This window comes from Trachurus trachurus (genome assembly GCF_905171665.1).
Source record: "Trachurus trachurus genome assembly, chromosome: 20".
NCBI lineage: Eukaryota > Metazoa > Chordata > Actinopteri > Carangiformes > Carangidae > Trachurus > Trachurus trachurus.
The window spans coordinates 23,711,154-23,727,727 of NC_139911.1; the positions used below are offsets into that span (position 1 = coordinate 23,711,154).

Below are 16,574 nucleotides of genomic sequence, written 5' to 3' on the forward strand. Positions count from 1 at the left end.
AGAGGAGAAAGTGTTTTAAAATCAAACACAGTGAAATCTAAATCCGACCTGCTGCGGCGGAGGCAGGTGGGGAACGGAGTTTGGATCAAACGCAGCCCAAATTTTGTGAGACACAGGGAGGAAATGAGGCACAAAACAAACACAACTGAACCTAAACTCAGCCCGACGGGGAGGTGAAGAGGTTTGAATCAAACACACTCTGATCTAAATCCGGCGAAACAGGAAAGAAAATGGAGGTTTGGACCAAACACCACGACAGAAATCAAACACAGCCTGAATACCTGAACAGGTAAACGGGGTCAAAATCAAACAACCTCAGACTGAAAGGCAAAACTCAAGTTACACTAACACCGCTAACACTGCTAACACACACCTGTAGTCATTAATGAAGTCATTTGTTTAAAACACAAGCTCATTTTGATCTACTGTTACGAGCATCAAGCAGCAATAGCTGGCATTAGGCCTGGACGATATGAGCCAGTGTTCAATATTCAATATTACAATGAAGATATGACTTGTGATAAAAAGCTAATATTTAAGTGTGCATATTAACCACACAGTTCCTGAGTCTTTCTGCCTCAGAAACTGAATAGTCTGGCAACTAAATGAAAAGATTAAAATTTTGAACAAACTGCACATGAAGAACCAATCGACTAAACAGAAGGTTAATTTGACCCTCCATCATCCTCTTAGCTCCTCTTGTGCTGCGTTTGAGACAAGTCGGAACTCAGATCTTTCCGACCTCTGACTTGAAGAAGTGCAATCGAACGCCACCTCAAGAAACTCCGACTTGGCGAAGTTGGAGAAAAGAATCTGTCTTCACCGAGAATCAGTTGTCTGCACCCGAGCAGAGGCACACTGTCAACTGTAAATCATCAGTTAAATGCATTTAAATGCCAAAATACACTGAAAGGTTCTTTTTTTAAAATATTTTTATGCCCTTTGTAATGTTTTATGCCTTACGTGAAGCACTTTGAATGCAAAGTTTGTCCACAATGTTTTTGGTTACTCTGGTGTGTCTCCAACACTTTGAAGTTGGAACTCTGAGTTTTCAACAGGGAAAGATCTGAGTTCCGACTTGTCTCCAACGCAGCATAATTGAACACCAATTAACCAGAGGAACCTGATGGAAGCTGGGGGTCGTCTGATTGGCTAAATGGGGTACATGCATGGCCCATGTGTACAGGCTCCATCTGATAGGCCAAATGTCAGTATGCTGAGTGTGAAGGCATGGTGCATGTAAACAAAACTTATGCTGCATTTGAGACAACTCTGGGAATCTCCCAGTTGAAAGCTCAGATTTCTGACTTCAAAGCGTTGGAGACACACCACACAGGAATAACTAAACACATGGCGGACCGGGACTAACTTAGCATTCAAAGTGCTTCATGTAGCGTAAGGCATTAAAACATTACAAAGGGCACAAAAACAATAAAAAAGAAGCGTTTTTAAAATAATGAAAATTTAAGAGAAATAACAACATATATTTTCTGTGTTCCACAACATCAGTAGGTAATCTGTAACTGTAAATTAATATCTAATAACTTTTTACTGTATTTTGGCATTTTAAATGCATTTAACAATTAATGAATTAATCAATAATTTGCATCCCTAGTCTGTTGGTCTTGGTTAAGTACCACCTTGAAAAAAAATAACCAGTGTTTTGTTGCTTAAGCTTATGTATTCAGTCATTCAATGGTATACTAAAATCCATGTGAAAAAAATTGCTTATCACTGTTCTCAGGTCAAGTATTTATATGTGATTAAAAATGCGATTAATTTCGATTAATTAATTACAAAGCCTCTAATTAATTAGATAAAAAAAAAATTTAATCGAGTCCCGGCCCTAATTTTAATGGTTCCACACAGGTGCAGATTGTTGTGCGACGTCAGACAACTGATTCTTGGGGAAGTCAGAGTGGGGCAACATGAGGTCACGCTCTAATGCACTTTTTCAAGTAGGAGGTTGGAAAAACCCAGGTTCCCAGTTGTCTCAAACGCAGCATTACTAATCACACTTCAGTTGTGGTGTTTAATGTGCGTTTTCTTGAAAACAGTGAAAATACGTTTTATCAGTCAGCCCTAGCTAGCATGTGAACAAAAGCAACAGGAGCTGCTACTAGCGACAACACTGTCTGCTAACAGCTAAGCTAGTGTTGGAGTCACACTCCACTCTAGTTTCATAACAAACACTGCTAACAGCATAATGCTCATTTCTTGCAAAGGTCAAAAGCTGGTAGAAAAAAAAGGCAGATTTGATTTTCACTCAAATGTGAAGCATGAATTAGCAACTGAGAGAATCACTTGTGTAGGGCTGGGACGATATGCTTTTCTCCCGATTCGATTCTTTTACGATTTTTTGGATGGCGATTCGATTTAAATTGCGATTCTACGATATTGCCGATTCTCTCGATTTTTAGTCGCATTTATCATTTATCTGCACACAAATACTGTAGGAGCCTATAAATTAACATACTCCATTATAATGTGAACTTAAACCCTTTTCAAAGCCTGTACTCTCTGTATGTAAAAGAGGGTAACAAATACACATTGCACAATATTTAAAAAATTCAACAACAACAAAAAAAAAAAAATTCAAAAACAATTTTTTTTTTCAAAAAAAAAAAATCGATTTTTGACAAAAAAAATCGATTTAAAAATCGTCAAAAAAGATATCGCGATATCTATGTGAATCGATTTTTTTCTCCCACCCCTACACTTGTGTCAGGATGATGTTGGCTAACACTACCAAAAAAAGGTCATCTACTGGGGCGTCGTTTAGCTCACTTAGAGCAGGCGCCCCATGTGCAGAGTCCTCGCTGCAGCCGGCCCCCTATTGAATCCCGACTCGGGCGGCCCTTTGCTACATGTCATTCCTCCTCTCCTGATTTTCTGTCTCTCTCTACTACTACACTATCGATTAAAGGCAAAAGCCCAAAAATACACTTAAGGCGAGACACTACAGGCAAAAACAGTACTGATCAATTTCAAGATTTTGGGCTATTTTTCTTCCTTAACATGTATTCTCTCCGAAAAGTCAAAAGAAATGGTATAACGTCCACATTAAGGTGTTTATTTTACTTCATTTTGTCTCTTTTGTTGGTAGATTTCTCCTAAATTCGCCAAAAGTTACAATTATGTAGGCTCCAAAAATGGTCATTTCCTTTGTATCCGCAACCAACCAAAGTACGATTGACATTAACAATCTATGGAATTTTACAGTACAAGTCTTGGCAATTTTCTCAAAAAGAGTTTTTCCTCAGACGCTGAGCTAGAAATCTCAACTTCAGCAGCACTTACAGACACCAAACCTTCCAGTTTGATTCCTGTCTATATTCTGAAGGTTTTTACAGAGGGGATTATTGATATATCATTCACAGCCTGATTCTTTAGGGCTGGTGACAGTATTTTCTCATTCACAACGTGATAAAAAGAGATATCCAAAATCTCCTCTGTACAAACTTCTGACTCTAATATGTCAACAAAATAAAACAAAAATTTTGAAAGAGGCTTTATCCATTGTTCAGATTTTGGTTCTGGAAATGTATGCAAATGAGCGCATATTTCATCAGATATTGCCTCATTTACATATTAAAACATAAAATTTGACAACCCTTGTAATACAAAAAATATTTGTCTTAATGTAAGTGATAAACTTGTAGTGTCTCCTCTTAAAAAAGTCATCTACTGGCCTCAGCCTCAGCTTTTGTGGCCATCGCCAGCCACAAAGAGCAAATACCATCACAGCAACATCAAGCACACAGAGAGGTGACAGAAACAAACGCACCCTGGCTGTGTTGTAGATCCTGAAGATGCGACTGATGACGTCCTCCTCCAGATCAGCAGAAACAAACTCCACCTGCAGGGAGCCCAGGCGATGGAGGCCGTTCTCCGGCCAGTATTGAGGACATAGCTGGGATGGACAGAGGGAGGTTATTGATCCTGATTATCAGTAATCAATCTGATAAATCTGACTCAGATTCAGTTTTGTTGTTTTGTATTTATTTGCTGGTGTGTGTATGTGTGTGTGTGTGTGTGTGTTTACCTGCGCGGGGTCGACATCGTTCAGCATGACGATGGATGTACAGTGGTAGTCGAGGACCAGACGCCAGAAGTCCTTCACCGTGTTGGGCAAAGGATGCTGGGTAACTATGAAGGCTGACGGCTGCTTGTAGCTCTGTGATGGTGACACACCACACATGGTCAAGGTCAAAGGTCAAAGGTCAAAATCTTTATTTGCCATTTGTGCATGCATACACACTAGGGCTGGGACGATATGCTTTTCTCCCAATTCGATTCTTCTATGATTTTTTGGATGGCGATTCGATTTAAATTGCGATTCTAAGATATTGCCGATTCTCTCGATTTTTAGTCTGCATTTTTAACATTTATCTGCACACAAATACTGTAGGAGTGAACTTAAACCCTTTTCAAAACCTGGGTTAGCAAAAGCACATTGCACAATATTTGAAAAAAAAAAATCGATTTTTGAAAAAAAAATCGATTTAAAAATCGTCAAAAAAGATATTGCGATATTTATGTGAATCGATTTTTTCTCCCACCCCTAATACACACATAGGAATTTTTGTATGGTTGTTCCAGGTCAGGTGGAGAAACAAAAGAGAACACACAAAGACATACAAGACACAACGAAAAACACTTTAAAAAGGCTCAAGCCTGGGATTTAAAAATAAAGGACAAGGACATAACATTTCTAAAAAGGCCAGAGATCTATGTTTATAAGTAAATAAATGTAAGAATAAATAGGTGTAAAGTGCCAAGTGCTACTGAGGTAGGTGCGTGTTGTGTTGCCATGGGCCCGGGTTATTTTGTGTTTGCTAAAAGTCTGACTGTAGCCGGGTGAAAAAGCGTGATCTGTGTGTGATGATGCTGTCTGGTCATTTGTGTCAGTGTATATGTTTGAGCAGGGAGTGAGCTGGATGTTGTGTGTCTTTGATGATCCTCTGTGCTCGCTTTTGACAGCGCAGTGTGTAGACGGAGTTCATGGATGGAAGTTCAGTCCCAGTCCAAACAGCAGGAAATAACATCACACAAGTGAACAAATGTGTGTGTGTCTGCATGTGTGAATGACTGACCCCTTCATTAAACCATAAAGATGCTGAGACTGCTCTCCAATACAAACCAAAGGTCTCTCCCTCTCCCTCTCTCTCTGACATTTAGAGATATAGTTCAGCTCTGTTCCTACTTTCATTTCCCTCCAGTGCAGAGCAGCACAAACATCTGGCCCCTTGAATATGTCACACCTGCACACACCTGCCTTGTCGCCATGGCGCCAAGTGGCCCTACGTGTCTATCTGTGGAGGAAGCTCATGTCAAGGCCCTGAGTGTGTGTGTGTGTGTGTTACGTACATCCATCAGCGCAGCGTTGATGTAGTTGGAGCTCTCCCCGTCGATGGTGATAAGGAACGGCAGGCAGCGGTCCGGAGGCAGCACGTCCATGCAGCGGTTCTTCTCGTGGTTTCTAGGCAACAGAGCGATGCTGCAGTCCTCCACCCGCAGCGTCGGTGTCACCATGTTCAGAGTCTGAGCATGCACACACATCGATCCACACCGATCAATAACAGGTCAATACCACACAACAACAAAATCAACATAATCAATCACCACATGATAGTTATAAAGGTTTAATTACTGCTTAATAAATCATCAACCGCCGCTTAATAATTCACTTTTAAGACATGAACTGACTTTCTAATATTTATCAATTTTATAATAACATTTACACCTACAGACCTTCCATACACCTAAGTAATGATTTATCAACATGGGTTATTAATGACCTTTTATTCATAACTACACCTTTAATGTTAATACTTAATTATTTTTGTCATCAAATATAAAAAATAAATTCATTATTTTCATATTTATGGTGGTACGTCTTCATTAGTGATTCATTAACAGTTGATGGTTCATTAATATAAATAACAACATAACATAACATAACATAACATAACATAACATAACATAACATAACATAACATAACATAACATAACATAACACTAGTCATTTATTAACATATATAAAGTTACAAGCACTTTTAAATCCAGGTTAAAAACATTTCTCTTTTCACGTGCTTATAGCTGAGAACTTAAAACTTTATCTATTTTCTTTTCTTTTACTTTTATTTGCTGTGTTTGTTTTTACTCTGTTTTATGAAGAACTTTAAACTTTATCTATTTTCTTTTATTTTACTTTTATTTGCTCTTGCTTTTAGCTCTGTTTTTAGTGTTTGTTTGTTTTTATTCTGTTTTATGCTTCTCTCTTTTAAAAAAAAAAAGTTTTGTCTTTATGTAAAGCACATTGAGTTGCCTTGGTATGAAATGCGCTATATAAATAAAGATGCCTTGCCTTGCCTTACAACTTTTTTTTTTAATTGATCAGTAATTAAGTAGCTAATGAAGCTAACACTTTACACTTTACACAATATAAAAAAAACAACCCAAACCCATACAAATCAATAATCAATTACCCTGAACTCCTCTTTGATCTGACTGGAGTTGGTCTGAGGATCCAGTCGGTTCATCTCATAATAAACCGAGCGCAGCTGATTGGCCGGGATGGTGGTGTCGCCACAGAGACACGCCTCCAAGATGGCGTCATGGATGAAGACGTACTGCTCCTGGTGGACAGACGGGGAGACAACTTTATTGTCAGGTTTAACTGACAGGAGCAGAGCTGCTGAAATGTCACTTCATGAATGATTAATGTCAACACACACCACCAGCAGCAGGAGGAGGAGGAGGAGGGAGATGAAGAGGAGGAGGAAGAGTGACATTAAAAAGTGGACATTGAAGATCATCACTCCATGTCTGCACACACACACACGTTCACACACCACCTAGTCATGTGTACAGGGTAGTGAACAGACCCTTGTACATAATGTGAATGTGTGTGTGTGTGTGTGTGTGTGTGTGTGTGTGTGTGTGTGTGTGTGTGTGTGCGTGCGTGCGTGTGTGTGTGTGTGTGTGTTTACCTCAGTCTGGACCATGTTAACCCTTCGTGCTCTCAGCTCTCGGACACAGTTGTAGATGTCGACCACACCTTCTCTCTCTGCCATGTCCAGCATGATGTCGATCACTATGAAGCAACCTGTACGCCCCGCCCCCGCACTGACAAACACACACACACACACACACACACACACACACACACACACACACACACACACACACACACACACACACACACACACACACACACACACACACACACACACACACACACACACACACACAGTCCATGTCAGCGTCAGCCAAAATATAATACATTACATATATCTCAGAATTGTAATGTGTTACATTACTTTTGCATTACTTTGAGTTACTTTCGCCAAAATAACTGCAGAAATATGACTAGACCTTCTAATGTAGCCTAATGACTGTGTATGATTCTAAAGCTACTAAAACTTTTGCAGGTAATCTACTAAGAACAGCACATGCAAACTGCAGGGTTGAAATGACAGTTTTGTGTGTTGTAATTGTGTGGAAGGAGAGCTGGGTGGCCGCAAACACAGAACGAAATTTGATCCGATTAATTAATACAAAGGAGGTTGATCTACAGTACAGAAGAACCGTGGGAGAATATCTGAGAGAAAGTAATGTGGTGGTATCAGCTGTCAGTCACTGGACCTGAGGTGTGTGCTACGGCACAGCGCTATGGAGCAGAGCTCGGGCCACACAAGGATTTAAGTCAAAACAAGAGGGGATCAAAGATGAGGTGAAACTAGAGGTGAGGTCTCTGGGTCCCGGACCCGGAGCTGAGCAGCCAGGTACTGGAGAGGGAGGAGCGCACTGAGGGCGCCACACGGCCGGCGTAACGGAGCAGAATGTGCAAAATGTGCAATATGTATAGTGTGTGTATGTATGTGGGATACATTTTTTAGAGTTTTTAATCTATTGTTTTTAATTTATTGTCTATTGCTGCTGTATTTATACTTTTGCACCTGGGATTGTGACCAATTTCATTGTGCTTGCGCAATGACAACAATAAAGTCTATCTATCTGTCTATCTATCTTTAAAGGGATAGTAGCATTTTTTTTTAAGTGGGGTTGTATGATCTACAAATAGCCCCTAAGTACTTTAATTGCAGTAGAAGACTCTCTGCACTCCTCCCGTTAGCAACGCCAGCCCATAATAGCCCTTCCCAGAGATTTACAACATACAGTGTTGTGAACAGACCCAAAGAAACGGCCTATTTTCGCGGCCTAAAAGAGGGTTTACCTGAAAAAAAATACACAGTTCCGACGGGCGCTAACCCTGGACTGAGGGATACGTGAGTTGGACCTAACCAACTCACATATCCCTCCGCCCAGGGTTAGCGCCCGCCGATCAGCAGTTGGTTAGGTCCAAATAAAAACTGTGTTTTTCCTGCACTTTTAGGGGCTGGAAAAAATTATATTATAGTGAACAATGGAACTGTGTATTTCTTTTTCAGGTAAAACCTCTTTTAGGCCGCGACAATAGGCTGTTTCTTTGGGTCTGTTCACAACACTGTATGTTGTAAATCTCTGGGCAGGGCTATGGGCTGGCGTTGCTAACGGGAGGAGTGTAGAGAGTCTTCTACTGCAATTAAAGTACTTAGGGGCTATTTGTAGATCATACAACCCCACTTTAAAAAAATGCTACTATCCCTTTAAACACACGCTACAGCAGCTGGAGTGACCCACACGCCAGAAAAAGAAGAGATGAGATGAAAGAACTTTTGCCACGGCATTAACTAACTGTGTGAGTGGCTCCAAATCAGCCTTTAGCTCATACAGCAGCTCCAAATCGACCTGTCTGGTAGATGTTTTACTTTTGTTTTATGTGTTCCTTTTGTAAGCGTGAGAAACTTTCTATCATGTACTCTGCTACTGTCTCTAAGACTGGGCTGATTACCACCTCCTTTTCAATGCTATTAAATTCAGATGTCTTCCTGACATGAATGTGAGCACTGTGACCATATGGGACAGAGGTGAACAGGTGTGTGTGCAGCATGTACCTGCAGTGGACCACCGTGGGGCCAGCAGTGGGTGGAGTCTGGGCCTTGACGCGGCGGATGAATCCCAGCAGGCCGGTGGCGTGAAGAGGCACGCCGTGATCAGGCCAGCCGGTGAAGTGGAACTGGCGGATCTCCCTGATCTCTGCCACCCCCCTCTGAGCCGGAGACACATGGTGTTACTGATCTGAGTCAGGATACCACACCCCACCAGGAAGCACACACAGCTGTGGCATAGTGTGTCTGTGTGTGTGTCTGAGTGTGTTACCTTCTCCACAGCGAAGGTCCGGATCACATACTCTGACAGCAGCTGAGTCTCGATCAGCGTCACCTTCATGTCACCGTAGATCTCAGTGTCGTCCGGCCAGTACTTACAACACTTCACCTACACACACACACACAGACACACACACACACAGACAGACACACACACACACACACACACACACACACACACACACACACACACACACACACACACACACACACACACACACACACACACACACACACACACACACATGACAGTCAGGCAGGAATTGAGTCATTAATTAAACAGAAACATAAACAGAGCTAAAGCAGCTGATACAAAAATGTCATTAGAGGCTCCGCCCCCCTCCCCTCCCTCATTAACAGCTAATTACTGCTGAGCTAATCACACCGTCGCCACAGCAACCACCGAGGTGAACGGAGGACGGTGGCTGAGAGAACAAATCAGGCGATGGCGAGAATCAGAGGGAGATAATAAGCCTGATCTATCCCAGAATCCCCCTCTGTGGCTCTCCTGGAGAGGGGAAACAGATCCCTGGTGCCTTCTGGGTAATGAGAACTGGGACACTGAGCATGCCGCCAGGTGTGTGTGTATGTGTGTGTGTGTGTGTGTGTGTGTCTCTCAGTTTCAGGAGGAAAAGACATGTAGTTGAGGTGAGGTGATGGCGCTGTGTCCTGAGGAGGGCACTACACAAACATCTGGCAACCATCAGGACAGAACATGGCAACATGATTCATTATAGAGGTTGTTACATATTTAATGATCAGAGCTGAAATGACTTGTTAAATCATCTGCAGATATCTTACATTTATTTAATGAACTAAACACTTGCAGACTGAGATGCAGACACATGCTGTCAGTCAGGTATAGAAAGAAACCATGTGCATTTTGAAGTCACAGTAAAAAGCTCGTGTTAAAGGGATAGTTCATCATTTTGGGAAATTGGCCTATTGCCATAATCCCTATAGTTTTAGGAGTAGGTTCATTATCTTTATTGTCGGTGCAAGCTGTTTTTAGATCAGCGGGGCAGCGACTTTCCCTCATCAAACTCATCAAATACACAATCCAACAACTCCAAAACGCTCTGGTGGACAAGTTGTGACCTGCACATTCACCACACTATGAGATAACAATGGAACATTACGAGACAGAGTTGTTTTCCAGGCAAATGTAGCCGGAACTACATTCCAGACACACGGCTGCTCAGCAGAGTGATTTTAAAAGTGCAAGTAGTTCTGAGTATTTGCTTCATGTGTCATAATGTTACATAATTATACGTTATTATTTCATAGTGTGGTGAATGTGCAGGTCACAACTTGTTGGAGTTGTTGGATTGTGTATTTAGTAGGGCTGTCCCGATTATCATGTTTTGATAATCGAAGCTTCGCGGACATAAAATAATACTCATTTAAATGTAATAATTGCCAATGAGAACCGGTGTCAAAAAGGAAAAAAGGGGAAAAAAAATCGATCACGGACTTCATGATTGATTACCATGGCAACGAACGAAGCTTCGAAGCTTCGAATTTTTTGGGTCAGCCCTAGTTTGATGAAGGAAATGTGGAAATACCATGCGCCTCCGTTGTGTTAGCTGAGCAGCTCATGTCTCTGCTCCACTGATCTAAAAACAGCTTGCACCGACAATTAAAGGTAATGAACATACTCCTGAGACTATAGGGATTATGGAAATAGGCCAATTTGCCAAAATGTTGACTTATCCCTTTAAACACCCAGGTTCATGTGCAGAGTCACACTGAACATACATGTGTTAACTTAGGAGATGCACAGATCTGTATCTTGAATGGAAACATAAATATGCAAATGAAAGAAAGAAGCTCCGCCCTCATCGTCCACAGCTGTTACCAGTAACCTGTATGTGTGTGTTCAAGAGTGTCTTTAGCTACACTATGAAACACAAGGTGATGCAGTATCCATCCTTCACTTGAGGCTACAGGAACAAAGCGAGAGACCGACAACTTCCAAATAATGTGGAATAATCAAAAATGAGACATGAGAGATGCACTCTGGGAAATTAAGTCCCAAACTTCATAAGAGAGGAGAAAACAAGCAGATGGCTACAACAATCAGCGCGTGTGTGCGTCTGTGCGCGTGTGTACGCGTGAGACTTACCCGCCCCACCTCTACCAGGTTGGTTACCATGACGATGGCAGCGGTGTTCTCCTGCCAAACCATCCGCCAGAAGTCGTACACCGTCTCCTGCATAGGACCTGGAAAAAAAAAAAAAGTCGTGCACGTTTCACATCAGACACCAGAGCTGTACATGAATTATAATGACTCTTTTAATTAATTCAAATTAAGCGCATGTACAAACACACACACACACAGAAAATGTTTTTAATCACTGTTGACAGTCTGTGTTTTGACGAGCTAATTAATTCATGCTAATCCATTCCTGTCCTCAAGTGTTTTACAGCGACGCAGCGCTCACACACACACACACACACACACACACACACACACACACACACACACACACACACACACACACACACACACACACACACACACACACACACACACACACACATAAAACATAACTGTCAGATGAAAAGTAAAGAAGTGTATGGTTTGAGTTTTGGATGACCTGGTGGTCAAAGGAGGTAAATGCAGGTCAGAGGTATTTCTTCAGATTTCTATTGAAAGCTTCAAAATTTAATTTCAATTTCAACACTTTATCAAAATCACTATCACAACTGAAACACATGACTATGGGAACTGGTACCTATGTTCCATATTTCATATGTGTTGCCAGGTTTTCATCAGCAGGTAAATATATATGAATGGATATGAGAGTTTAGCTCTCCATAAGACATGAACGCATCCACAAGAAGCTGTCAGTCTTTAAAATGTCAAAAATGTAGGCTACTGATGGTGCAACATGAATTTTAGGGACTTCATCGCTCCTGTTGCTATGAGCTACAGCAGAAGTTTTTGTCACGTATCAGTTCACATGAAGTCAAGTGTTAGAATCAGCTGTGATGAGCTCCTGTCTTCTGGGTGAGTTTTGGAGCTGACTGTGATTGGTGTTTGCCAGCTGCTTTGTTTTCAGACAGACAGACAGGTAGGCAAGTAAACACACAAACAGACGGAGGGGCAGAGAGGCAGAAAACCAGACATGCAGGCAGACAGGCAGAGACACAGACAGAGAGATAAACAGACAGACAGTTCCTGCTTTATTTTACATGTTAGTTGCTGGAATTTCTAACAATAAACCTCAGCTTCTGATTTTTGTCAGCAGCCACAGTTAGAGCTGTCTAGTTACTTCGGTATTTTTGGGAGCTCCACTTTTACTTCACTTAAAATATAAATATTGTGCCTGTGACTCCAGCTTTTACCAAGTTGAATTTACTTTTTTCTGTTTTAGAAAAAGTGAGATTGTTCCTCACAGTGGAGAAACCAATCAGAGCCAATTAATGCAGAACCTGATAAAGATGAGGCAGAAGGTTCACCAGGACTTTCTGTTCACCACCATGTGTGAACTTGTAGAAATAAAGACTCCTTTTGTCGATTCACTTTGTTTCATGTCTACAGTCTTTGTATCATATTCTACAAGCTGTCATTCTCCTGGTTCTCCATCAGCATATCAGGTTCTATACTTGCAGAATAATAGGCTACATAAATGTGTTGAGCTGTACTTTGAATTGTATTGCATTGTCATATTTGACCAGGAGGATCTATCCACCTTTTTCCGAACGTCAAAAACGTAAGCCTGTTTTGCCGGTTTTGCTCTTCCGGTGGAATTTTATTTTTACGTTTCCATGGTTTCGGTAGTCGCGGTGAATGCATGGATTTATTTTTTATTTTTTTTCAATGAAAATCTGTAAAACGCATGGATCATCACACCAGCTTTTAACAATGGATATCACACAAATTGACATCCGTGTTAAAAGCCAGCGTTAATAGATCCATGCGTTTACCGCAACTATGACAACGTCTGAAAACCATGGAAACGGAAACGTACAATTCCACCAAACCGGCAAAACCGGCTTCCGGGTTTAACCATAGGTGACGTTCGGAAACTTGTGGATAGTCTGACTCAAGTAATGTGGCTGTATAATTTGTTCACCTAAGATCCAAGTTCGTGGAATAAAAACATAGAACATGTCATCCATGTCAAAAAAGCTTTCAGCCAATCAGGATAAAGAAAGAAGTAAAATAGATGTATTATGCACCTGACTCACAAAACCTAAGAATTAATATTTGTATTTTATAGAGCCGGTCTTGTTATTATATTTATGTTGGCTCTGAGGACAGATGAGCTGTCTCCTGAGACAAATCTATACAGTAGATTTGCTTACACAGATTCTGTTCCACCGCTGCAACAGAAGGAGATAGCTAATAGCTCGACTAAGGGAGGGTATAACATTTATTTCCACGGAACATTACACAAGGTGTTTATCAGTGTTTCCTCTTCTTACCTTGGGTTGCGATGTAGTGATTAGGTCTGTGATATCCCTGAGGAGGAGGAGAGAACAAAGGTAAATGAAGGACACCAGGTGATATCTGCTCCAGGTTCCGGCCTCTTCAAAGGAACTTTCTCCTGCCTCTGTTGATGTGTGCTGCTCTTAGTGGGATCATAAAAGTGCTATATAAATAAAACTGACTGGATTGGACTTGATATCTAACACGGCTGTTTGTTGTACTTTGTGCAGGAGAGAGCAACACAGGTGAAACAGCTGAGACCGGCCGTCTGAAGGGGATCAAGGATGTGAGGCTGAAAAACAAGGCCAGCTGCTCTGACCTCAGTTCCTCTAAATCTGTCAGTTTGTTATTGATCATCGACTGGAAGTAGAAACCTCACCATGGTTCTGCTAGACTTGTTCCCTCAGTGGATAATGAATGATAACGGTGAAGCTTCAAAGATTACGAGTGAAGACACATCACTGTAATGTCTCTCCACGACCTCCAGTGAAACATGATCAGCTGATCACAGCTCATTAAACACAGCAGAGTCATCAGATCACCGTGTGGAGCTTGTTGTGATCAGAGTTCTGGATCAGGAGCTCCGGGATCTGGATCAAGTGGTGTTAAGAAGGGATTCAAGTGGATTCAGGTCTGAAGTGGATTTGGGTGAGAGAGGAAATTAGATTCTCATTCTGCGTAATGCCTTCAAACCCCCAACCTACTGATTGACAGGATTCTCTAGACTCAAACCAAGCAGCAATCTACATAAACATGTTCACAGCTTGGTACAAAAACTGTTTTGTTTACAGCTAATTTCTTTCTTCATGAGCACATGAGGGAGAATTTTTATATAACTCACTTGTTTAAATTATATCAAAACTTAAAATTCTGCATAATGGAGGACCAGGCCTTGTTAAAGGGATAGTTCACCCAAAATTGAAATTTCCGTGGCTTCTCTGAGTTACAGGGGGTCTCGGCGTAGCAGTGCATGTCCATATAACGGTTGCAAATGGATACCAACTGTCTTCGTAACAAAAAGACACACCAGAAAACATCCAAATACCTCCATGCTGCTCGTATGTAATGTCCGTCTTGTATTGAAGCCCAGAAATGCAAAATTGTCGGTATTGGTATCCATTTGCAACCATTATATAGACGTGCACTGCTACGCCGAGACCCCCTGTAACTCAGAGAAGCCACGGAGGACTCTGAAACTTCTCCCAGCCCTTAGTCCACATGAGGGGGAGTAGATAATTTCAATTTCAATTTTGGGTGAACTATCCCTTTAAGTGGCAGAAGAAGTGTATATCTGCCACAACCCAACATGTCAGCACGTGTCCTTCCACTCTGCACATTCTGTATACTCCAGTAGTTCCAGGAGTGATGGCATTCAGAACAACCCACTTTGAGATTCCATCTTTATTTGCAGTCTGTGACCCGAACCTGAACCTAAACCAGACTCTAATCCGAGCCTTCAAACAGCCCGGGTCTCGGGGGGTGGGGGGCTGGGGTGCTGGGGTGCTGTCCCGGTTGTTCAGAGCCTCAGTGTGAAGTGACATTTCTAGATGGAGGGTCAATCATTCAGCTACAAAGACACAAAACAACGACATGGAGGGCCTGTACTGTGTGAGGTTCAGCTGACATGTCTGCACTCAGGGACCCGTTGACCCTCTACGAGACAGGACGTCCAAAACGTCCCCACAACGCAGCAGCGTCCTCACTGAGACGCTTTAAAACCGGGTCCTCACAAAAAAACAAAAGAACAAAAAAACAGCAATGCAAAGCTCGACTGATGTCGGGTGACAGTTTGTTTACACAGTCGACACAAACCAACCCTGACTGATGACATCTGTTGTCATGGAAACAAAATCAGCCGGGACATTCACATCGGCTGTTGAAGGAACTAAAAATAAAAAAGTAAACTGTGATTGTGCGTGTGTGTGTGTTACTCACATCGACATAGTTGGCATTGATGTAGTCGGAGCCGTTCTCTCCATCCTGCTGCAGGCGCACACGAGAGTGGTCATCTAACACACACACACACATACACACACACACACACACACACACACACACACACACACACACACACACACACACACACAGACACACACGTTAATTGTTCTGCTTGTTGTTGTGGCCAAGCTGAACATAATCACCTCTAATTAGTTTCTGCTGAATAAATGATCTAATAATAAATTAATATCCACTTAATTACATTCATTCAAACTGAATCTGTAAATCACCAGGGACTGAGTGTGTCTCTGAATAGTTATGTCTATTTATTCACACATTATTCATCTTTACATTCTCTCCTCCAAAACATGGGTCCTAATATCCACGGGCTGAAGACATTTTTTGAAACATTTAAATTGAAAAATAAAACTTAATATGTGAATTTTAAACAACTGCAAGGTCCAGTGTTTCATTTATTAAGTGGTGGGCAGAACATGGAAATATGGTCCACAATAAGAGCTGTGTCATTAGTGCAGTTTGTTATTTAATAAAATACTATCCACTTCTTTCTGCTACTTTTCTTCAGATAATAAAAACTAATCGATGATATGGGCATAGACTACACTACATTTTGTTTCCTTTCTGACAATCATCAAAACAGATCTGCTTGTTTCAATCACTATATTAGTCACTCCAGATAAAGACCCAGGTCTGCCCAGAATAGGATCATAATAAGTCCTAATGAACTGATCCTAAAGGACAAGTCCCAAAAAAGAAGGCCTAAGGAACAAGCCCCAAAGAACAAGGTCTAGGGAAAAACAGATTTCAGGTCAAAAAGGGTGTGTCCTGAAGTTTAAGGGATAGTAGCATTGTTTTCAAGTGGGGTTGTATGATCTACAAATAGCCCCTAAGTACTTTAATTG

General features: G+C 41.5%; 1 protein-coding gene across 1 annotated transcript in view; it reads right to left on the minus strand.

The window, feature by feature from the left end:
* The window catches only part of LOC311003924 (receptor-type tyrosine-protein phosphatase mu-like), a 171,614-nt gene that overhangs the window by 4,389 nt on the left and 150,651 nt on the right, over window positions 1–16,574 (minus strand). Inside the window, exons 26-35 of the mRNA XM_083995836.1 lie at window positions 15,649–15,722; window positions 13,710–13,746; window positions 11,401–11,498; window positions 9,268–9,384; window positions 9,003–9,157; window positions 6,996–7,131; window positions 6,492–6,641; window positions 5,371–5,544; window positions 4,046–4,177; window positions 3,788–3,913 (exon numbers count right to left, since the gene is read on the minus strand). Of these exons, the coding sequence (XP_083851962.1) occupies window positions 3,788–3,913; window positions 4,046–4,177; window positions 5,371–5,544; window positions 6,492–6,641; window positions 6,996–7,131; window positions 9,003–9,157; window positions 9,268–9,384; window positions 11,401–11,498; window positions 13,710–13,746; window positions 15,649–15,722 (1,199 nt within the window). The remainder of the gene's footprint in view (window positions 1–3,787; window positions 3,914–4,045; window positions 4,178–5,370; window positions 5,545–6,491; window positions 6,642–6,995; window positions 7,132–9,002; window positions 9,158–9,267; window positions 9,385–11,400; window positions 11,499–13,709; window positions 13,747–15,648; window positions 15,723–16,574) is intronic.